Here is a 23,290-nt window from a genome sequence, read left to right as displayed (position 1 = left end):
GATTTATTTGCTCAAACTTATAACAGAAAAAAAGAGTAGCGTGTGTTCAGAAAACACGTTTATTTGAACAATAACCACAGTGGTGGGAAGGGAAATGAAGACAGGCTTTTTAAAACCAGTATAACATAGTTTTAGTGTTTCTGTCTTACAAACTCTGTGATGCGCAGCGCGACTCCCGCTCTCTGTGCAGCACTGACAGGTGTGCGGTGGCTGAAGAAACAGGGCTAAAGGCACCTTTTCTTTTCTTTTGTTTTGTTTTTTAAAGCTAAGAGGCAAGCGAAATTTGTCACGGGAGAATTTTAGGCAATCTGTACGCTCAAGTATGAAGTCTCAACCATCAGCGGACAATCCGCCGGAGTCCGTGTGGCTCACGGAGTATGCACAGTACGCCAGAGTATGTGGGGGCCTTAAGTGTGAAACGACAAATATAAAATTAAACAAAAACTAAACAATAAAAATGAACTCCTCCAGCAGAAAACGCGTGCTTCCATAAAAAAAAAAATCTTCGCCACAGGTTTTAATCTTCTACTGAGCGATTTGGCACATACAGACTAAATAAATGACTGAATATTTCTAACAACTACAATGTCTCAGAATCTGAACAAGAAGATAAAAGGTAACTATTCCTTCCAGAAAGAGCTTATAAATTATTTGACAAAAAACCAATCATGTTCACTGTATCGTGTTTCAGCAGGGTGCGCAGGTTGTTAACATTACCAGCGGTGCTGAAGACACGTTCCGAAGGCGTGCTTGTGGCCAGTATGCACAAATATTTTCGTGCCGTTTGAGATGACAAAAAAAAAAGTCCAGATGTCACCTGCACGAATATATTGCCCATCGTCATTTGTTGGACTGACAAATATCGGTTGAAAAAAATTTTACATGTCGCCCAACCTTAACACATGACTTACAAACGGATAATTCCGTCCCACACATCTGGTATGACTCGGCTCTGGGTCGACTGGTACACTCCCTATCGGTCTGTCAGCCCTCTCTGAAATGCCCCTGTTGCTGTGAATCCCAGTGTGAATCCCAGGCAGCACATGGCTCCTTCCTGTGTCGCGCTCCAAGACTGGCCGCAGCTCTGACCACAGTTTCAACAAGGCTGTCCTTGGAAAACCTAAACTGACTGATGAGCCAGTCATCATCATGGGCCAGAAAGTCCTCCCTGTCTCTTTGCACTGATCCATTTGTAATATCTTCTAATGTGCACATTTCCTCGATTCGTTCATTACTGATACATCTGAAGTTTTGTGTTTAAAAAGAAGAGGGAGGGGGAAAAAAAAGCGTACGCACCCTTTGTACATGAGGCTCCCAGAGAGGGAAGTTCTTATTATACAGGACAGAAAATCATGGGTTAGAACTCCTCTGTCTGATGCATCTTTAATCAAGTTTTTGATTTTTCCTATAACTGAGAATGCTTTTACTGGTTACAGGAAAGCCCATTCAGCTTCACATGCTGGCCTGTGATGTAAAGAGTAAAGATGAGAAATCAGGACCGGAGAACATGCTCACAGAGTCTTCCACTGGAGATGGTACGACTCGAACTCGCCACAGCTGACTTTTTTTTAGTTTCTCTACACTATAAACACACTGTCACACGTTACTTTACATTTGTATTTTTTCCAGGTTTTCTCACAGAAAGCGGAAGGAGGAAAGCCACCGTGATCCTGTCGACAGAGGACCAGAGCAACTTCCAGGTCATTCAGATGAAGATCAAAGTAAGATACCACAATTCAGATCATAATTTAATTGATTAATCTGATAACCCAAGCTTTTCTAAACAAGAAACCCTTTTTGCTTTTACGTGATAAGGTGCGAAAAGGAGCCATTGGAGCAAGATGTGGCTTGGTGTTTGCATACGTGGAGGACGACCCTTTTGATGCCGAAAAACATTTCAGAAGATTCAAAAAGTATGACGCATGGACTTACAAGGACTACAAAGAGTTTGTCAAAGACAGGTAAGGATTCCTTCATAATTTTTTCAGCTTTTGTGATGAAACAAATAAAGTTGAAAAATATTAGCACATAGTTTAAGTAGTGTAACATTTAACAAACTGAGCATTCTGATACAGAAAGATTTATTGTAGTCTATTTAATGAAGGTGAAAATGCTTATGCCCGTGTGTGTGTGTGTGTGTGTTTATTTGTAGCATTAGTAAAATTTCTCATGAACCAGTGGACAGATCTGAACAAATCTCTCAGAAAGTAATCATTGCATGTACATCTACAGCTGATTAAGTTTTGAAATCAACCCAATTTAGGATGGCCGCCACAGCCAGCTAACACAAAAATTGCAATACCTCAGCCAATTCTACAGATATTAAGCTAATATTTGGTGTGGTAGTAGCTGACAGTGATTCAGAGTAAAGCATGCAATATCACATGAGATTTTCAAGGTTTGACCAAAACAGCTACAATTCCATAATTTCTCAACATAAGATGATCCTAATTTGAAACTGTGGCATGAAAAGCAGTGGGTGACATTCAGTACCTCAAGGAAAGCTAGGCCTGTAATTTGTATTTTGTCTTCTCTGTGGTGGTCAGTCTCGGTGATGAATGTGTTTGTTTGTTTTTTCTTCCAAACCTCTCCATCGTGTGACCTGCAGTGTGAGGAGTTCACCACAGACTGAGGACGAACCGATTGGCTGGTTTGAACTTGAAGAAGACTTGAATTATGTGGAGATCAAGCTGCAGCAGTGTCGCATTGCCAAGGTAACTCTACTACATCCATCTAACCTAGCGGTCCCCAATCTTTTTAGCTCCACGGACCGGTTCATTATCAGACAGTATTTTCACCGACCGGCCTTTAAAGGTGCGGCGGATAAATACAACAAAATAAAATGATACGACCAGCATGAAAACGGGGTATTTTTTTAAAACATAATAAACATAAATCCAACGTGTCCTCGCAGCTTTGTTAGCTGCGTCCTGGTAGTGCGTTATCAACATGAATAACAGCCTCTCCTCCCCCTGATGTTCTCTGTGTTTAAACATGCCTTTCAAAATAAGAGACACCACAAATATAAAGTGCACAAAGAATCCAACTCACCATAACACTGAATCAGTGGAGCCCTGAGACTGTTTCTCAGTAACCATACGGTCCCATCTAGGGCTTCAAGAGTTGTTTGTTTTTTACTCATTTTGCTGCTTGTGGGTTTGTTTTTAGAGGTAACGTATCACCTGACCTAGATAAGCGTTTTGACACGCATCAAGAGTCAGTCATAGACGGATGTAGTGGAGAGAATTTTTCAAAATAAATGTCCTTCTAACTCAGAAAATAAAAAACGCAAATACTGTAAGGTAATTATTCTTTCTGTGCGGCCCGGTACAAAATAACCCACGGACCGGTACCGGTCTGCGGCCCAGGGGTTGGGGACCTCTGATCTAACCTGTTCCCTGACACTGTATGAACCACCTTTTATTTATTTTTTTCTATCAGAGTTGTTACATATTGTTTCACAGTTGAATATATGCTGTCTTTCTACAGTCTCCACACCTCTCTTTCTTTTAATCTCCTGTGTTCTCAGTTCCTGATGGTGAAATTCCTCTGCACCAGGAAGGACTCGGCTGAGCGCCTTGGTGTGCAGACCCTTAGCTTCAGCGGGTACTTGTGCCCTGGAACAGAGAGGCTGGGAGACCTGGATGACCTCAGTGGACAGGCAGAGAGCTCCGATCGTGATGGCGTCTCTGGTCTTTGTCTGCTAAACAAGACCTTGATCTTTATCCAGCAGCTTACACGAGACATGGTAAACTAGCACTTTCTGGGTAATCTAAAGTGCCACTAGTGCAGCAGTCTGCAACCTTTATGACTGAAGGAGCCATTATTACCTTTTCCTAATATGTATATATTCATAAGATCAACTCAACCCTTAATATTAAGATAAAATAATTTCTGTCTCCATATATCCCACGGTTTATGTTGCATAGTGGCAGTTTGTTCTTTTTCTTTTTTTAAGTGTTAAACAGAAAAAAACACCTTTTTAAACATATTTAGTTCGATACAAGAAAATGGAACTTTATTTAGAACTATGCAGTTATTATAGTTCTTCTCATATTTAGATAAAATGAGTAATACAAGGTTCCTATGTAGGGATAAATTAAGCATTTAATTGTGAGGTTATGTTTTCAGTAGTGTTGGTTTGTCTGTCTGTCCATCTGCCTGATTTTAATGAAATTTTTAGGAAATGTTGGGGTTTTCACAGAAAACAAGTGATTAAATTTTAGTGGTGATCTGTATAAAAAATAAAACTAGGGTAAGCTAGGGTCAGAGCGCCAAGGTCCCCACCTTCGGCTGATGCCCATAGCACTATGCACCCGACCCAAATGGTCCCTCCTGCAAGTGGTGAGCGCACAGAAAGGCAAACCCATGTAGCTCGTTCAGGCCGAGCCCGACCAGGCCCCATGAGTAGAGGCCCGATCACCAGGCCTGGCTCCAGGGTTAGGCCCTGTAACCCACGTTCGGGTGAGGGACGTCTAGTTCCTCGCTGTCTCATATCTGTACAAGTGGTTTTCAACAGCTCTTTGTCTGGCCTGTCACCTAGGACAAGTCTGCCTTGGGAGATCCTACTGGGGGCAATTGTTCCCAGGATCATTCATTCAGGAATGCAAACTCCTCCACCACGATAAGGTAGCTATTCACAAAGGAGGATACAGATCACCACCCAAATCTGGTTGTGAATGAGGTGCTGCTTCAAGTGGAGGAGTTTAAGTATCTCACCGATTTGTTCATGAGTTAGGAAAGAATGGAGCGGGAGATTGACAGGCAGATCGGTGCAGCTTCTGCAGTATTGCAGTATCTCTGTACCGGTCCACTGTGGTGAAAAGGGAGATGAGCTGCAAGGGGAAGCTCTCTGTTTACCGGTCGGTCCACATTCCTGCCCTCACCTATGGTCATGTTCTTTAGATAGTGACTGAAAAAATGAGATCTTGGGTACAGGCTGAGTTTTGTCCACAGAGTAGCTGGGCTCGCCTTTAGAGATAGGTAGAGAAGTTCGGTTATCCAGGAGGGATTCAGAGTAGAGCCGCTGCTCCTTCACATCCAGTGGAGGTGATTCAGACATCTGATAAGGATGCACCCTGGATCCCTCCCTAGGAAGGTGTTATGTGCACGTCCACTTGGAAGGAGACCCCAGGGAAAACAAAGGACATGCTGGAGAGACATTGTCTCTCGGCTGGCCTGGGAATGCCTTGAAAGCCTCCTGGAAGAGGTGGCTATGGAAAAAGATGTCTGGGCTTCCCTGCTCAAGCTGCTGCCCCTACGACCTGACTCTGGAACAAACGGTAGATAATGGATGATTGAGTGATCAGTATCACAATCTGGATTGTACCAGAGTTCAATGGCATGAGTGACCCGATGGCCTTGGTGGAGGTTTGCACTCTCTGGGTGCTTCTAATTTATCACTTAAAAGTCTTCAATTGGCCAAAAGTCTTTGAAGTGCCTAAAGTATTGTATAGGGTTTTTTTTAGAGACAGGTTTCTGTTTTTCTCTTTGAACAACTCGCTGTATGCTGGTCCAGCGTGTATTTCTGATGCCTTAAAATCGACTCATTTCCAATAGCTGTTGTTAACGTCTTTCTGCTATTTAAGCATTGTGTCTCAAATATGTAGAAAAAAAGTTAATTTTCTAGTTCATTTTGAGTAAACTCCCACTGTATGTCAGTAAATTTGCATAAACAAAGTAGTGGTCAAGCTCAACTGTTAGCTCAACAGTAAATCTGATTACTGGGTTTTATAAACATTTTAGTTTAAGCCTAAACCATATTCAAATGATGGGTTGTCTTGTTGTGTTCACGGTGCATCTATATGTACTAATAAGTCAGCTTATTTAAAATAGTTATTCTGACTTATTCAGAAAATGATCAGGTTTCTATTAGTTTTTTAGGATTCATGTTCTTTGTGTAGAAATCCTGTTTTATGGATGCGAACTTGTTTTTATGTAGATGCACCTGAAGGTGTAAGAAATGGGAACAAACTGTATCTGTGACAAACTCCCCAAAACAAAGTCCCTGTAAATACCATTTCAAATAGGTTTTTGCCTAGTTTGTTATTTGAAGAACACTGCCCGTTTGATTTTCTTAACTGAGGAGTTGCTCAAGGTTGTAGTTCAAGAAAACCAGTTTAATTACGCCACTGTATGCCTTGGTTAAAAGACTAATACCAAACCACATCCCATTTGAGAACTACAGACATCCTTTTTGTGACTGAAAACAAATATGTCAAATTTATATACTACTGGCACCACACTATAGCTTTTTATGTTCGAATATTCTCCTGCACTGTATCAAAACAGTACATATAATTTCAGTTTCTGACATTTTTCTGCACGTTCACTTTTATTTTTAGCTACTTGTTGCTGGTGTAGATTCTCAGTCACCCAGGACATGGTAAATTCAAAAAAACAAAAACAACTGGACTTCTGTTCTGTAGCTGAAGAATAGAAGAGAAGTTCAGTTGTTTTTGTTTTTTTAACCATTTTTGAATTTTAGTCACTTGTTATTATAGGCAAATGTGCCCTCTTGTGGTGAATAGGAGTCATTGCAGCACTTGTTGTTTGAACCGCAGTGAGATGTTGCCTTAGTGACAGAAAGCTTCACATCAGTGACAGTGTAAGTTAACAGTTTTATTGTTGAAGACCGTCGTTCAGCAGTTATTTGTGTTTATTTCTGCAGGATGCTTCACAGTTGAAGCAGAAATACCTTCTGGACTTCAGTGGTCTCAGTCTAAACCTCTTCTGGAGCTTCTACAGTAAACTCAGGGAGATGTGAGTCACTTGTTCTATCCAAACTTAATATTTTAGTTACAGTGCAGGCTTGATTATGGTTTAGCGCTGTAACTTAGCATCTTTTTGTTTCAGTGAGGGGGAGGAGGCAATGAAGAGCAGAGTGCTGCTTCTCCAGCTGATGCAGAATTGTTTTCCCATGCTGCCCAACCCACTGGAACCTCAGGACAGCAAGGAGAGTGGAGGGCCAGATAAAGGGGCCTCTGCAGCAGCCAGTCCTTCAGCATCCAGCAGTGAAGAGCCTTCTTGTCCTTCTTTGGGTGCTGTGTTTGAACTCTACACCCACCTTTGTAAAAGTAAGAAGCTGTAAAAGTGACATTGCTAACATGTTTGTGTTTGCCACCTTCATTTTTCCTTTTGCCCTGCATGGTTTTTAATTGGCATTTGTGGCCTTTGTCAATTCTTTTCTGTGTTTCTCAGTCGTGGATGGTCCAGAGGGCGAGACGTTAATGGAAAAAGCTTTGCACAAGGAAGCTGTGAAGGCCATTCTCAGTGGAGCAGCTGTGTTCTTCCCTGATAAGCTTAACAGACGAGACAGACTCTTCAACATGATGGTATTATTTGCAACTGTTTAAAACTTACCATCATTTTAACTGCTTTTTTTAAACGGTTTAAAGCTTTGCTGACAACATAGACTTTATAGTTAATTGACGTGAAATTATTTTTAGTAGAATAGTTCAGTTTATAAAAGTTTTTTTTTTTTTTTAATGTTCATTTTTATCTAAATTCCTGAATGCAGTTTCAGCACAGACACTTTAATTCAAGCTCAGAGATCATAATGGTGTTCTATTTTGCAGAAAAATATTACAGACGAGGATCAGCCAGAGTCAGTGAAGGTGACGTTCGAATCTCTTTGTAATTACTTCAGGTAAGCATGCTGTAGATATGAAAACACATTCAATTCTTTTACATAGTCAGAAATCTCGACAGCCAGCTGTGTTATCGCCAAACAGCAATCAGGATCCCAGTGGCCTTCTCCTGCTGCCTCCTAAAGGAGCTCCCTCCAACTTTGACATCAGCCCGATACTGTCCGTCATGGAGACGCTGCTGCTGGTGGCAGCAAGAGAGGTGGATCTGTCTTTTCTGTTTCGAAATAAAATGTTTTCTACCTTTCTGCTAATTTGTTTCTCGTCAACTGCCTCCCATCCTTCAGTGTGACGTTATGATGATGGATGAAAGCAGTGGTGCCAGCAGGAACGTGTTGCTGTCCTTGTTCTGGGCTCTGCAGGGCAGTCTGCTGTTTTGGTGCTACCTGCAGCTCAAGGGTGGCACTGCCACACCCGCTGCTTTGGAGCTGGCCAGAGACATCCTTTTAAAATGTGAGACTCGTCGATGGTTCAGTGTTTAAAACATCACGTGGTTTATCAGTTAGATAAATGTGGTTATCAACTCTGTTAAATTGTTTGTTTCATTAGATGTGGATCAGTTCTTGGGAAACATCAAAGCTGTGCTCTGTTCCTTGTTGGAGAGGTACACCAGTGCTGAAATTACAGACAAACTGGGCAGCTCCATCCTGGTCACCGTCTTCAGACAACTGGTAATGTAAACTTGTCTTATGAAAGCTGAAAGTTACAAGCAGATTTTACTGAATCGCTGTAACAAACCTTTGTTCTTTCCTGGCAGATGATTTACCTCTTGGAGCTGTGCTCTTTGGATATCCCCCACAGTGTGCTGCTGAAGAGTTTCTCCTCTTTGGTTGAGCTTATTAAAAACCTGTCAAATGACACTAGAGACATATTCTCTAAGGTTAGTTCTCCTCGTACACAAAGACCACAACAATGTAAATTTTACAGTGCCTCTCCTTTTGTAGGAGCTTTATAACAGAAACGATTAAAGACCTAGCATTCCTTCAGGGAAGGCAAATCGCTCACTTCCTTTCATGCCAGAGTTTTAAATTAAGATCATCTCGTGATGAGAAAGGACAGAGTTTTAGCTGTTTTGGTAAAACCTTATAATGCGCAATCTCGTGCGATATTGCAAGGTCTTGCAAGAGGTATTAGTTCACTAAGTATGGGTTGTGAAAGACTCTCAGCTACAATATCTGTAAATTTAAAGTTATATCTAGTTTTGTGTTTGACAAGGTGGCTATCTTGAATAGGATTGACACCAAAGGTTAATCAGTTGTAGATATACGTGCAACGATTAGTTTCTGAGAGATTCATCAAAATCCGTCCAGTGGTTAGAAATATTTTCCAAAACTACAGACAAGAACAAAGTCCTGCAAACTTCAAGTAACTGAAGAAATGCAGTAAAGCAAAGTGGTCCAAAATTTGTGCTGAAAGATGTGAGAGCCTGTTAGTCAGACAGAAAATGGCTGCTGAGAGTTGTTGCAGTTAAAGCTGGTTCTCAGGAGATGCATTTTGTTTTTACACCACGTTTCTCTATTTTGACTTTACTTTTGTTACAGCGTATTCTCACTTGTAACAATGACACTATGTGATTGTAAGGTGGATCAGGAGAGCTGGCAACAACCCCAGAAGTCAGTGGTGCTAAGAACATGGAACATGGAGTCCCCTCACAACTATGAGAACAGCCGGCATGAGACCACCGTCTTTGCCTGTCCAGGCGCAACCTTATTTGAGGTGGAGTTTGACGAACGCTGCGAGACAGAAAAGAGGTGACCAGTGCAGTCTAACGCATTTTAATTATTTTCTTTTTTATTGTTATTTATGAGGATTTTACTCAACATTCCACTTGGTCTTCACAGATATGATTATCTGGAGTTCACAGATTCCCGAGGTGGGAAGGTGCGCTATGATATGAAAGTTGGCACTGAGAAATGGCCAAAAGTAAGCTATAGAAAACCACTCAGTCATCATCGTATGTATGCTGCTGGTACTTTTAATCCTTCACATGTTTGTCTCTCCTCCCCTCCTGCAGAAAGTGACATTTGATGCGGGCCCTCAGCTGCAATTCCTTTTCCACTCTGATAACATCAATAGCGAGTGGGGTTATAAGTTCACTGTAACAGCGCTGGGACTGCCAGATATCACCATTTCTTGGATTTCCGACCTGCAGCTGCTCATGGCTCGTCTCATGGGCCGCCTCGCATCCAGAACCCTGGCACTCAAGTCCCCTTACGGTGAGACTGTCTGCAGGCACTAAATATTTACACAGCAAAATATTGTAATCCCTCTTTTTGCAAAATGGCAATCAATGTGCTGATAACATCACTATTTTGATTAACCAAATAAAATAAAACGCTGAGACATTTTAAGGAATAAAAGGAGAAGCTTCATATAAAGGAAACTCATAAGCAGTAAATGTGTCACAATAAACAAAAAGCACTTTGTCAAGTGGTAAAAATTTAACCTATAAAATGTGTGATCAACTTAGGTCACGCACTAACATTTGAGCTGGCTGAACTGTAAAAATCTTTGCAAACAAACTCCTCTAACGCCAACAAGCTTTCCCCTTATATACACTTTGTTCAAAATGTAGGCATGTTTGACTCCTTTCACTCACTGTGTCTCTCATTGCTGTAGGACTTTACGGTTTTATCTCAAATCCCCCTCATGGTGCAGAATGCGCACATCCAAACATCAAGATCAGAATTTGCCCTTAAAAACGGGAAGTGCAGGGTCTTTTCAACATGTCATACTTGCATAAAAACATTGTAGACACATCAAAATTAAACTGCAATCTTCTGTAAATAGCAGTCTTCTATTTACAGTTCTGAAATATTTTCAATACGACTTATAGTTTTTTACACATTGACTGTCTAAGGCGTACTTTCTTGTCCATGTTTCTGCCTGTCTTTATTGAGAGTTTTGTCAGTAAGTGAGAGACACAGGTGTGTGGTTACCATGGCGACACCAATGAGCCACCGGCAGCAGCGTTAACATTTCATTTGATCTTGATTCTTTTTACACTTCTTATACAGTTTATAGATGTTTGGCTGTGTTGTTGTGGTTTTTGGCAGTCTTAGTCGAGTGTTTTGTTTACATCAATTGTGGACCCCCATTTCAGAACTGCATGTCTGGAAAACTGCAGGAATAAACTCTTTCAAACTGCACCATTTGATATAGTTCAGGATTACCTGTTCAATGTTTGATTTCATACTTTGTAATGAGTACCTCTTAAAAAAAATCAACTGAAATATTAATATTTGTGGCTTGCTGTCTTCTCCAGAGATCCGCACAGTAAAGGAGCTTCCACCAGGAAAAGTGTCTCATGTTCAGGCTTCCCCTCTGTGGAAACCCATCCTTCGACATGGGTTGTATGAAAATCGAGAGACTAATCAGGCTAATCAGACTAAAACAGTCCCAAACCAGGTAGAAAAATAAAAATAAAAAGTCTGCCTAATATGAATATATGAGAATCATTCACAAGTTTTGATATTTTTTCTTTTGTAGACAAATACATGGACTCTTGATGAGTTACTGGTCTTCCTGGAGGATTTTGCACGTTGGAACCCTTCCCAAGAACTGACAGACAGTAGAACAGAACTGATGAGGACCCTCATGCAGTCCTGCAGAAAGCAGCCAATGAGGAATGAGTTAGCATCTGGGCCAAAGACGGACCAAGCTGTGAATGCCATTTGGGCTGTTATGGTGTACCACACACCATCCCTCAACCAGGCCCTGAAGACCTACGGTAATCCTCGTCTGTCATCAGTCATCCCAGAGCAGAAATGTTTGTCCTGGTTATTCTGAAGGGTTGTCTATCTGACCGATTTGTCCTCTTTTGCATTTCTGTGTGAGTAGTTAATCAAGACTGCAGCTCCTGTCTAAGTGAGGAGTTTGTGCAGGTTTATTCTCTGGCAGACAGCATCAGAACGTGGATGGTGAGTGGTGCTGACATGATGTATGTTTCTATCAGTTGTCTACTCCATATTGCATTTCTGATTCATTATTGGGGTCTTTATTTTGTATCAGTTGGAGATGAAGCAGAGATACCTTGTTGGCAAAATGAACGTTCATGACGATAACGAAGGGAGTCACGAAGAGGTTACCATGGACACACTAGGTGAGGACTACACATAATGGAGTTCAGAACCTCAACCAGGTAATGTTATTTTGCTCATTGCTTCATTTCTTTTTTTTTAGCTGAGATGTGCATTGAGAAGAGCCTCCTGCTGTTTCGATTTGCTCCTTGTGGAAAACCGAGTCAGGGCAGTGACTCTTTCAAAGCGTCAGAGAGCTGCTTTGCTCCTCTCCTCCGCTCCGGTTCAATCTCGGAGGCAGACTTCCAGGCCAGCTCCTGCCCGAGCCCTCAGACTGCAGGGCCTGATGAGTCCGGGGATGCCAGGCTGGGACAGAGTCAGCCACCCAGCACTCAAGTTACACACTCCTCTTCATCGGAGTACAACAGGCAAGAGAGTCTCTCATCTCAGCCAGCTGAACCAGCCTCACCCTCTACTTTTGTCTGTAAAGCTCCGTTCAGTCGGACCCGCCTTCGTCTTCTGTCGTTCCGCTCGATCGAAGAGCCAAGCATGACCTCCTTTGTCAAAGATCGCTATCCAATAATCAAACACATCCTAAACTTCATGAAAGATCAGGCTCTCTCAACAGCCAGGTAACAGATTCCTAGTTTTTTTAAATGTTTGCGCAAAGAGAGGCAGACCCACTGTTTGTATTGATATAATTCACAACATAAAGGATTCAGTCTCCCTTTGTTCTCTCTCTCTTTTTGTAGCATTCTGCACACCCTGGCCCTTAGCAAAGCCCAGGCTCTGAGCGTGTGCAAGGTGCTGGAGATGATTCAGCAGTGTTTACATTCCCTGGGACAGCCACACCTCTTCCAGCCTCCCTGCATCCTGTTTCTGCAGGAACTTCTGGCATGTCAGAAAGACTTCACCAGGTATTTCTTTTTAGTTTGTAAAGGGTGTTTGTGGTCTCTAGACATAGAACAGGATGTTGAGTGACGAACGCATGAGAAAAATGGTTACGTATTTCACTATAGGAGGGGGAAAAGCTTTTCAGTTCCTCGCTACACCCAAGCACAGAAGGTGGTGCAGAGGGCCTTTTGAAATAAAAAAAATATATATTTATTATTTTTATGTCAAACAAAATACCTTTTGTAAAAATGTAAATATGCAGAAAAAGTCATGTAATTTTCACAAACATTAGGTGTGATGAAAATTCTCATTTCAAGGGATTTAAAAAATATTAAAAATTGCTCATTAACATCACATTTATAACAGCCCCTCCAAACAGTTTCACTAGATGATCTGAAAAATGGTACATACTTTTTATAGCCCAAGATTCACAAATAAGTCTCTTGAATGTATTGCCTAAACCCAACAGGAAGTCCGCCACCATGGATCAAAGATGGCATGTTTTATACATGGTGTATGGTCCTCCTAGACCACACATGTCAAACTCAAGGCCTGCGGGCCAAATCCGGCCCTCTGTAACATTTCATGTGGCCCCCAAGATAACGTTTAGATTTCATTAGGTCCGGCCCTCTAATCTGGGACAGATCAGGTCTCTGATTCTTATTTTGTTTAAAAAAACTGAGCCTTATTAGTGTTTTCTCTTGACAGTGACTTAGAAGCCAACAATATATAGTTTTAATTTCTGTATGATCAGGTTTATGTTGATGGCTTATTTAAAAATCTGTTTTAATGTTAAAAAATTCATTTAAAAGCTGAGTGTGGCGTAAGAAATGACAGCTAATGACGTGTTTTTTGAAGTTTGATCTATTTATCTGTGTTCATTAAAGTTTGTTTGCTCTAAATTCTGTTTAATCTGTAACTGGGAGAAGGTCATTGATATTTCTATATGAATGATTTGACATAATACATCTAAAACAGAGGTTAATTTACGTAATTTTTAATAAATATTGATCGTGATTGGCTAGGACCAACTTTGTAATTTTGGCCCCCTTGCATCACTGGGTTTGACACCCCTGTCCTAGACTTTTGTACCTGTTGACTTTAATCAAGGCTATGTTAACACTGCATGCAAAAGTGGCTCAAATCTGACTTTTTTTACCCATCTGTGACCCAGGTTACTTTCATAGATGGCACTAAATTCAATGCATATCAGATGTTTTTTGAAGTGACCTCAGTCTGAATGGTCATGCTGCATTTCATCTGATTTTTGTTTCAATGAAGTGTATGCAGATCAATGCAAATGTTGATATTATTCATGCCATATTTGGTATCCATATTAACGTGATGGAATCGATACTTGAGTTTGCCTTTTTCTATTCTCAGTACGTCACTCCCGTTCCAGACGTGCAATTCTGTGCTGAGTAGGCAGGAAGTGGCAAGATCAAATGTAAAAACGCTGAACAAAACAAGCATCCCAGATAATTTTGTCAACTCGAAACACGTTGTGCTGTGTGTGATGTCACGTCTTCTTCCACACATGCTGGTCACTTCAAGACCGTTGACTGTTTACACTGGAGTCTGATGACGCTCGCATTTAAATTATTATGTGAACAACCACACAAAAAAAATAAGTCAGATCTCAGCAAAAAAAAAAAACCTGAATTGAGTCTTAAGACCTCCAGTGTAAACTCATGATCCTAATTCAGGGTTTCCCCGAAAAAAGAGGCTAAGCCTGGTGGTAGGCTGCCATTCGCAGGCCAATCGTCGGCCGACTGTGATTTAGTAAAAAAAAAAAAGATTAAAGTTGACAGGAAAGTTGAAAATATGGCTATTTATTATGTGATATACTGTAAAACTAGTTTCACAAAAAGGCACTTTTGAAATACTTTTTAAAACAAAAATACAATTAAAATAAATACTAATTGATTGCACCTAATTTGTATCCTAATTTAGGTCACATTTACAAATAAATTAAGTTACATTAATCAAAAAGTGCAAACAAGGCACCAACACAAGTCTCACTTCCAGGCCAATGAATAACCAGACCCTCCAGGATTTCGCAATGTTGCGATCGCAACTATTAACGCAAAATCAACCAAACCCCGCAAAATCGCAACTTTGTCCAAAACACAGCAACTTTAACCCAACATTTATTTATCGTTTCTAAAGTGATTCGCCACCGTTTCTGCGGTCTAGTCTCTTCTTTGTGGGTTTGTATAGTGTGGAATACAAAATAACCCCAAATAACTCACGAAGAAGACACATGACGTCACATCCTGTTAACATCAGAATGCCGGGAGCATGCAGGAGCAGCGACCAAAGAGAAAATGTGCGCTAATGCTTCACATTTGACCACAAAGATTTCAGCAAAGGACCGCGCAAAACAGTTTCCTCCCCAGCTGCACGAGAGTGGGGGGGGAAGCTGTTTTGCACGTCCTGCAGTGTAATCATTGAACATAAAAATAAACGCAAGTCATCCATCGACAAACACTTTGTGTCTGCAAAACATGTGAGGAAAGCTGCAGTCGAGGGACAATCCAGAAATGGTCATGAATGTCAGTTTATAAGCTATCAAATGTCTCAATAAAGCACCTTTTCATAATGTCAATGTTTGTTGGTAATTATCTTACAAAACTAGTATTTTTGGTTTATATATTAAAAGTTATAGTTTTTTATTGATTTTAGTAAAAAAAAAATCACAACTGTTCATCGCAACTTTTGGGGAAATGCCCCGCGAAATCAGGCATTTTAGCCCGCAACAATCACAAAAAATGCCCGCGAAATCCTGGAGGGATTGAATAACAACAGAACTCTAAAAAACAGAGAGATACTGTACTGTGCTTTTTGTCGCACAGGTTGCATGTTGGGTCACTACATGTAACAACAAAACATATCTAATGCTCAATTTAATAGCATAAATTTACTGGTAAACATGGATAATATTTTCACTAAGCATAAAACATGCTTACCATATTCAGTCTTGTAAAGCCACCCGCTGAAATTTTAGCTCAACTAAGCATTGTTGGTCAAACCCACTCGTTCAGTGTTTATTACTGTGGCTCTGACAACGTGCTGACTCCAGGTAGCTGAAGGAGGCTCTGCCTCAGGGCTCATTAGAGTCACGCAGGGCTCTGCGCTGATACAGGTGAACCAGCTCCGCTAGAGCAGCAAAAATTGTCCATTATGAATGGAGCGCGGCGTGCACGGTCCGCGCCAAGTTATAAAAGGTGCACAACGTGACACCGTGCGGGACCTTCTCGCAGGGGCGGGGACAATGCGATTGCGTCACTGTTGGCGCGCGCACCCTCGCGCGGTGAGGTAGATAAAGGTAGCGGTTTTGGGGGTGCGGGTGGAAAAAAAAACGTATATAAAAAATTATGTATTTATAATAAACAAGCGGAGCTTAGCCTGGCGGCCCGGTCACCAAAGTCTGGCGCCCCGCCAGGCTTATAATACACTAATACCTGCTAATTCATGGGTGATCAAAAGTTATGTAAAGCTTCAGTTTTGGTGACAGGATGTGGGCGTGGCTAGACCTCAAAATTTGGCTTCTCATCATGAAACTTCAGTTATAAAAATTGTTTTAACTCGCAGATAAAACACCTAATCTGTATGAAGCTTCATATGTTTGATCACAGTCTAGTTCTCACCTTAGCTGCCTCAGCTGTGCACACCGAGAACAGGAAATTGTTTTATTCATGGAAGTCCTTCTCTGATTTTTTTTTTTTTTTTTTTTGTCTTTGACTATATCCACTTCAAACTGTGTCATATTACTAACCAAATAGAATAGTAAGTTGATCTTACTTGGTTATAAAGGGGTTGTTTACACTACTGTTTTTGAGTCTGTAGATTTTCTGCAGTTCAGCCATTCAGGTACACAACATCAGCACTTGTTTCCTCTGAAAGTGGATCTTTCTGAACCCCGATCTCAGAGCGGAGATTTTCAGACACTTCTATTTGCATTTCATAGGAAATGGCAATGTGTGAAATCCCACATGTGCCCCACAGATGGCTGCAGTCAATAGCTGTTCTGCACATGCACGAGAACATAAACAGCAAATATCTGTTTATGTTACTCACCCTTTTCAACATGTAGCAGCAACCCAACTTTACTTTCGGTTCAACCAGACGTTTGTGTATTCACCATTTCGGATTCAACTGTTTACATGCTCCAGGCACATTTAGAATAGGGAAAAGTAACCAAGAAGCTCTCCGAAGCTGTATGCTAGCATGAAGCTGCTCAGTAATTTATTTTGTTTTTCAGTTATTTCTCTCAGCTGTCAGACAGTGGGCATAAACTTGGAGAGGAGGTGAGGCGTTCCTACCATCAGCTGGTGCTCATGCTGATGGAGGCTGTGCAGGGTTTCAACAACCTAAATGAAAAGTAAGCTGTTCTCCTTTAACTCCTCCTGTTTACTCAGAACTCCACAGGCTGAAAAGTAGTTGCAGCAGTGATTAGATGATTAGATAACCTGATCCTGGTCTCTGATCTCCAGAGCTCTGCTGCTAGCCCTGTCCTGTGTGCAGACCTGTTTGTTGCACCTCCTGGACATGAACTGGGAGGTGCAGGATCTTCCCCTCTTCCTGAACATCAAGCTCCCAGACCTCCTGCTCAGCATGTCCCAGGAGAACATCAGCGTTCATGACATCGCCATCAGGTAACACCAGGTCCAATCCCTGATAACAAGGCCCTCGACATAAAATAGGATGCACCGTAGGCTTTTCTGCTGGTGCATCATGAGTCTGGTTTCAATTAGGAGATGTAATATGAGATGATTGATCATTTCTGTGGTTTAAATTCATCTTCAGCCAATGGACAGAGGAGGATGAAATCGCAGACTACAAAAAGAACCAGGAGTGGATGGATGAGTGCATGGATGGGATGTTTGAGAAGTGGTATGATAAAATCGATGAAGAGGAGTCAATGGAGGACAGGAGAAAGGTATTTTATGATCCATAAAAGATGTTAAAGTGTTTTGAGTAAACCAGCTCTCCTGTCTTGTGTCTGAGCTGTCTGAGGAAACAAATGGTGTTTATAATTTAACCAGACTGGCCTGAGTGTTGCTCTGCTGTTCATTTTCTTCCCTGTGTAACCTGAAAATAGACCAAATTACTCCTGTAACTTACTGCTTTGTCACTGAAAAAAATTTTCTTTGCAATATATTTTTGTAGGAAAATTGTTTTGAAAAAAAAGTCGTTTTAACAACTATATGTTTGCTTTTAACATGTATGTAAGTAAATATTTGTAAGAAGATTAAGATGGACTTTATGTTAAGGTCTGCTCGGCAGAGGCAGGAAACACAAATAATAAAAGTACAATATTCTTACAAGAATTACATCTGTTCTATTACAGATGCACATGTTCATTGCTCGCTATTGTGACCTGCTCAATGTGGTGATCTCCTGTGATGGCTGTGAGAGAATGGCACCTTGGCAGCGCTATAGGTGTCTGCAGTGCATGGATATGGACCTCTGCAAGACCTGCTTCCTTAGTGAGTTCATACACAGGAGGACCAATTAGACCTGAGTTTAAAATGGAAAAAAAGTGGTTAAAAAAAGTACTAATGTGTGTGCCGTAACCAGGTGGAGCGAAGCCTGAAGGCCACGAGGACGATCATGAAATGGTGAACATGGAGTATGCTTGCGACCACTGCCAGGGGCTCATTGTAGGCAGCAGGATCAACTGTAACGTGTGCGAGGACTTTGATTTGTGCTACGGTTGCTACAATGCAAAGAAGTATCCGGACAGGTAACCCATTTATTCCTGGTAAAACACACTTATCAGTCAGTGGTTTACTAGTTGTTCACTAAACCTTTATTTTCTCATCTTTAGTCACTTGCCTACTCATCGGATCACTGTGTATCCAATGGTGACCATTCGAATCAGCGATCGCCACCGCCTGATCCAGCCCTACATCCACAACTACTCGTGGCTGCTGTTCGCCGCTCTGGCCCTGTATACATCAGAGCTGATCAGCAAGAGGCAGACGGAGGGAGAATGCTTGGACAGCAAGTCTTTGGAGCAGGTCTCCGCTTTGCAGACGCGTTGTTCCCAACTCATCACCGACTGCTTGCTCAAAGGGCAGACTGGCAAAGGTAAGTCTAAACTTACTTTACCTTTACCTTTGGGGGTTAGAGTGTAGCATTTAATGACATCTAGTGGCTGAGTTGGAAACTGGAGTGCTGGGAGAAAACCCACACATGAGTGAGGCGTCAGCTCTAACCACTGCTTCGCCATGCCACCCCCAAATATCATCCAAGCACTATTTAGCACCAAAGTGTATTGTTACCTAAAAGATATGAGCAAGATTTATTTTAAAGATTTATTAATCCATAATTTCCTGCTAGAAAAAGTCTGTGTCATTATCCGTTTTTGTTTTCTGCTCTTACCACTTCACGTTTTCTTCTTTTTAATCAATGAGTTTTTGCCTGTTCTTGCCTAGACAAAAATACATAATTTCTCAAACATGTCCCTTTAACAACCACTGATTTGTGTTGCAAGATCGTGTGAACAAAAATAAGTAACAAGAAATTGAAAATGAAGGCCAAAAGCAGTGGCAAGTCTCTTAACGAAATTAGCAACAATAATGGTGAAATTTTGGCCTCTGTCATCAGCATTATTAGTAGAGTAGATGCAGAAAATGTTTGTTGCTTTACTTTAATTTGTCTCATTGCCTGACAGATGTCTGAACAGTACATGAAGAAAAGTCTTAGAATACGGAAACTGAGAAAACATGGATAAGAAACGGACTCAAAATTCACATTTTATGCTTGTTTAGACATTAAAAATGCTCAGTTTGACTAAGTGTAAAAAGACAAGTTCAACTGCAAACTAGAACGAAAAGAGCGGGGGAAAAACAGTGGGAAAAAGAATGCAGCCTGCAGTTACCGAAATTTGTTAATGACATTCAGAGGCAATCGGCACATTTAGCACAAAGATTAGATACTATTCAAAACAGATTTTAGTGATAATTTTTCCATTGGTCAAAGATCTTTAGTATTGTTGCAAACTAACTGTGAACAAGCCGTGCTGAACTGAGTCTGGTGAGACTTTTTTTGTTCGTTCACATTTTGATCCATTGATCCATCTTCATATTCAGAAAACAGACATTTTTTAAGCAACTGTCAGTAAATAAACAACAAACCTGTTTCCCATAATGACTATTTCTTTACATACAGTTTTGGTTTGAAAAAATATAAATTGCCTGCTTTCTTTGATTTTTTTAATTATAACACTAAATTTCCAAATTTAAACAACAAAAAATTGCTGCAAACAGCAATTAGAATGTCGTTTTTTTTTGTCTTTTGTCTCACACATAGGTCTTCGTTCTTCAACCCTGCTTGCTCTGCTGTCCTCCAATGACTCGGCGTCTGAGAGCGAGCTGTGTCCAGTGTCTCCTGAGTCCTCTCAGGAGCTGAGTCCGACCACCGACACCTCCTCACTCCCCGGTAGTACTGCGGCAATCTGCTCTCCATCATCTCCCAGGGACAAGGTCAGGACTGTTACTGCTGTCAGAGGATAAATTAATGAGTAAAAGATTTAGCTGATATTTATACAAATATCAAAAGATTCCTAAATGCATTCATCAAGTTATGAGGTTAATTGAAGTCTGATGACAATTTTCAGCATTTTAACTGTTAACTTCTCACCCACAGAGTAAACCAGCAGGAAAAGAGAAAAAGTCCAAAGATGTGAACTCTCCTCCAGAGTTGTCACTTCCACCAACCTCAGGAGAGGGGGAGAAAAAGAATCTTGTTACCCAAGACACCTTAGACTCTGTCAGCCTCAGCCAGACCCCTTCTGTGTCCAGCGAAGACCCTCTTTCTCCTGTGGTCCGAAGTAAGTCTCCATCAAGCTCAGAGAAGATTCTTTTATGTTTCTGAGCAGCATCAATGTTTGTTTTTGTTTTTTTAACTATACAGCTTCGGAGTCTGGGCCAGGAGCACTAAACTCTCCAGCATCTGATGTTGCCAAGGAGATGGATGAAAGGCTGCCGCAGGTTCCCCGTCAGGAGCATGTGTTTTCAGAGTGCTCCAGAGAGAGGATCCTGGGACTTCTGGCTGCAATGCTCCCACCAGCCAAACCAGTAAGCTGTTTGTGGTGGGGATGTCAATTTTGCAGCTGACCACCCTTCATATCAATACATCCTCTCTGACATTTTCCTTTTATCTACAGATAAAACTACAGATAAAAAAATTTCCTCCCTTGTGTCCTCAGGGCAGCACGCTGTCTCTGCCCAGCCTGAGCTCCATCCTGCCACAGCTTTACAGGGCGGTCATTTCCAACGCCGGCTCTCTGAACGAGACCTACCACCTAATCCTGGGACTCCTGGGTCAGCTGCTCCTCCGGATCACTCCAGCAGAAGCCGACGCCGCCTTCACAGAGGCTCTGGCTGACAAATACGACCTGCTGACTCAGGGAGAGGCAGTGTGTTCAGACACCCCGGGCTGGAAGACCACCCAGTTGCTTTTCAGCCTTGGAGCTGTCTGTTTAGACAGGTACAAGAAGGGAACACATTTCACTTCACTTTATTTTATGGATTAAAGTTCATAATGGCACAGATGAAAATATGAATACTGCCGTCATCATTCTTTATTTTGACACGTTGTCATCCTCAGATAAGAAACTGTATAAAATTTAGTCATTTTGTGTTTTCATATGTATAATTACACAACAAAAAACAGCAGTGTGCTTCACCTTTAAATACAAACTGTATTTTGTTCCTCAATAATATAGTTTAAATGAAATGTTGTGAAAGTAAATAAGCCATATGTACCTGTGTAAACTGAAGACTATTTTCCTCTTATCTGTCATATTCTGTATGAATAGATAACACATTCAGGAAGAATAGAAAAATGGAAATTATTGACATTAACATTGTTCTGTTTTTCCTTTCTGATTAACTCTTATATTCCAATTTATGCTCCTTTATTATCACCCACTACTAACTTTTGGTAATACCTATTAAATGTCCAATGAACATGATGAAAGACCAAAAGTAACACTTAAAAAGTATCAAATAACCTCTGCTAAGTGGTCTTCAGCATAGATCAAGCGTTTTGAAGTGTATTATTTACTTCAGCCTTCTGAACATTGTTAGTTTATCATCAAACTGATGGTGATTCATGGAAAAGCTTAGTGATATTTCAGCCAAAGTGATTCTGAAGTGATAATATCTTGTTATAAATAGCTTGTTTACCAGCCTCAGTTTGCAGAAATAGTTTAATTCTGACTGGACTGACGAGTTAACAAATAGTTTGAATAAAATCTTGAACCAAACAGATTACTGCCATCCTAAAATAATTACAATCTTCAAAATGTTATGAAAATTCTTTTGAGCACTTTTTAAAATCTTTGCACCACCTTCAATTTAGCATTAGACTGTATGTATTTGCATAGTTATCTGTGTTTTTTTGAAAGTGCAAATAGCAGCAGCAACAAGCTGGAACACTTCCTGCAAAAATAGTCTAAAGCTCTATGAAATAGTGTTCACTCAAGTTGCTATGATATTTTGGAGACTGGACATGTTTTAGGATGGCAACAATTTGGTCTTAGCTGGTTCAAACTAGCTATTAGTTTGTCAGAATTAAACTCTGTTCAAACTAAGGCTGTTTAAAAATGATATTTAGAACAGGTAAAGTAATTAATCACAGCAAAATGGCTGAAATATGCCTTCATAGTTACTCCTTGTTTACTGTAGAGTTTTGTGAGTGCCCTTTTTTTTCTGTTCAACATGCTGTGGTAACAGTTCATTAACATCCATCTTGTAGCCTGAGGTGCAGTGTGTGGATATCAGTATTATTGTTAACTTGTACTTTTAGCAAAACAGGTTTTGTTTTTGGTCTGAGTAAATCCTCTGTGTGGTAAAGGATATTTTAAGATTTGCGCAGCCTATGCCAAGCATATATTGCACTAAGCAATTATCCTAAATGTTTTATTTTTTGTGGCCTTGTTTTGCAGCCGTATTGGCCTGGACTGGGCATGCACAGTGGCAGACATTTTGGACAGTTTGAACGCTTGCCCTGAGTGGAGCACGGTCATCGCTGCCTTCACAGATCACTGCATTCAGCAGCTTCCGCAAACACTGAAACGCACCAACCTCTTCACCCTGCTGGTGCTGGTGGGCTTCCCTGAGGTAGGCAGCGAAATCTCCCACCGCCGTGAGCCTGAGTGGGCTCTGTGACTCTTGTCGTGACCCCTCTGTGTGTCCTTCAGGTGCTGTGCGTGGGAACTCAGACGGTGTTCATCGACAACGCTAATGAACAACACAACATGATCTTGCTCAAACACTTCACAGAAAAGAATCACGCTGCGGTGGTGGATGTCAAAACACGCAAGAGAAAAACAGGTTATAGAACTTAACTTTTGCCACCAAACACACCATACACTGGGTTGCAAAAGTATTCACTGCATAGATACGTTGAACTGGTGTAGATTCTGAGAGAGACCGTGTATTTATACTGAGATTGTGTGACTCTTGGATTGCTCACAAATGGATCTTATTTAATTAGTTATGCAGCTTCTGGAGATACTGGTAGGGGTTTCAAAGTAGAGGGGGTGAAGACGTATGCATGCACCACTTCTCAGTTTTATGTTTTTTTTAGAAATATTTAGAAGAAGTTATGTTTTAAATTGAAGCTTTTTGGTAGAATTCTTGTTTATAATTAAGATTCAGGTGATATCCAGGTTGTAAGGCAAGAACACTTAAGGAAAACCAATGGGGTGAATAC

General features: G+C 41.0%; 1 protein-coding gene across 1 annotated transcript in view; it reads left to right on the top strand.

Annotated features, from left to right (window-relative positions):
* zzef1 (zinc finger, ZZ-type with EF hand domain 1) overlaps positions 1-23,290 on the top strand; it is a 46,739-nt gene that overhangs the window by 7,835 nt on the left and 15,614 nt on the right. The window contains exons 9-42 of the mRNA XM_017412572.3: positions 1,437-1,535; positions 1,630-1,721; positions 1,816-1,961; positions 2,609-2,714; positions 3,530-3,748; positions 6,671-6,762; positions 6,856-7,076; positions 7,201-7,334; positions 7,578-7,648; positions 7,734-7,848; positions 7,934-8,099; positions 8,196-8,317; positions 8,404-8,526; positions 9,228-9,397; positions 9,488-9,569; positions 9,661-9,862; positions 10,912-11,054; positions 11,136-11,376; positions 11,487-11,566; positions 11,658-11,748; positions 11,829-12,297; positions 12,418-12,582; positions 16,824-16,943; positions 17,056-17,217; positions 17,369-17,501; positions 17,913-18,051; positions 18,143-18,308; positions 18,393-18,655; positions 19,880-20,052; positions 20,216-20,399; positions 20,483-20,646; positions 20,778-21,058; positions 22,521-22,695; positions 22,776-22,908. Coding sequence (XP_017268061.1) covers positions 1,437-1,535; positions 1,630-1,721; positions 1,816-1,961; positions 2,609-2,714; positions 3,530-3,748; positions 6,671-6,762; positions 6,856-7,076; positions 7,201-7,334; positions 7,578-7,648; positions 7,734-7,848; positions 7,934-8,099; positions 8,196-8,317; positions 8,404-8,526; positions 9,228-9,397; positions 9,488-9,569; positions 9,661-9,862; positions 10,912-11,054; positions 11,136-11,376; positions 11,487-11,566; positions 11,658-11,748; positions 11,829-12,297; positions 12,418-12,582; positions 16,824-16,943; positions 17,056-17,217; positions 17,369-17,501; positions 17,913-18,051; positions 18,143-18,308; positions 18,393-18,655; positions 19,880-20,052; positions 20,216-20,399; positions 20,483-20,646; positions 20,778-21,058; positions 22,521-22,695; positions 22,776-22,908 — 5,442 coding nt within the window. The remainder of the gene's footprint in view (positions 1-1,436; positions 1,536-1,629; positions 1,722-1,815; positions 1,962-2,608; positions 2,715-3,529; positions 3,749-6,670; positions 6,763-6,855; positions 7,077-7,200; positions 7,335-7,577; positions 7,649-7,733; positions 7,849-7,933; positions 8,100-8,195; positions 8,318-8,403; positions 8,527-9,227; positions 9,398-9,487; positions 9,570-9,660; positions 9,863-10,911; positions 11,055-11,135; positions 11,377-11,486; positions 11,567-11,657; positions 11,749-11,828; positions 12,298-12,417; positions 12,583-16,823; positions 16,944-17,055; positions 17,218-17,368; positions 17,502-17,912; positions 18,052-18,142; positions 18,309-18,392; positions 18,656-19,879; positions 20,053-20,215; positions 20,400-20,482; positions 20,647-20,777; positions 21,059-22,520; positions 22,696-22,775; positions 22,909-23,290) is intronic.

The sequence above is a fragment of the Kryptolebias marmoratus genome, linkage group LG13, assembly GCF_001649575.2.
Source record: "Kryptolebias marmoratus isolate JLee-2015 linkage group LG13, ASM164957v2, whole genome shotgun sequence".
In the NCBI taxonomy this organism is placed as follows: Eukaryota; Metazoa; Chordata; class Actinopteri; order Cyprinodontiformes; family Rivulidae; genus Kryptolebias; species Kryptolebias marmoratus.
The sequence above is the reverse complement of the archived record's forward strand: the minus strand, read 5'-3'. Positions and strand labels throughout refer to the sequence as shown.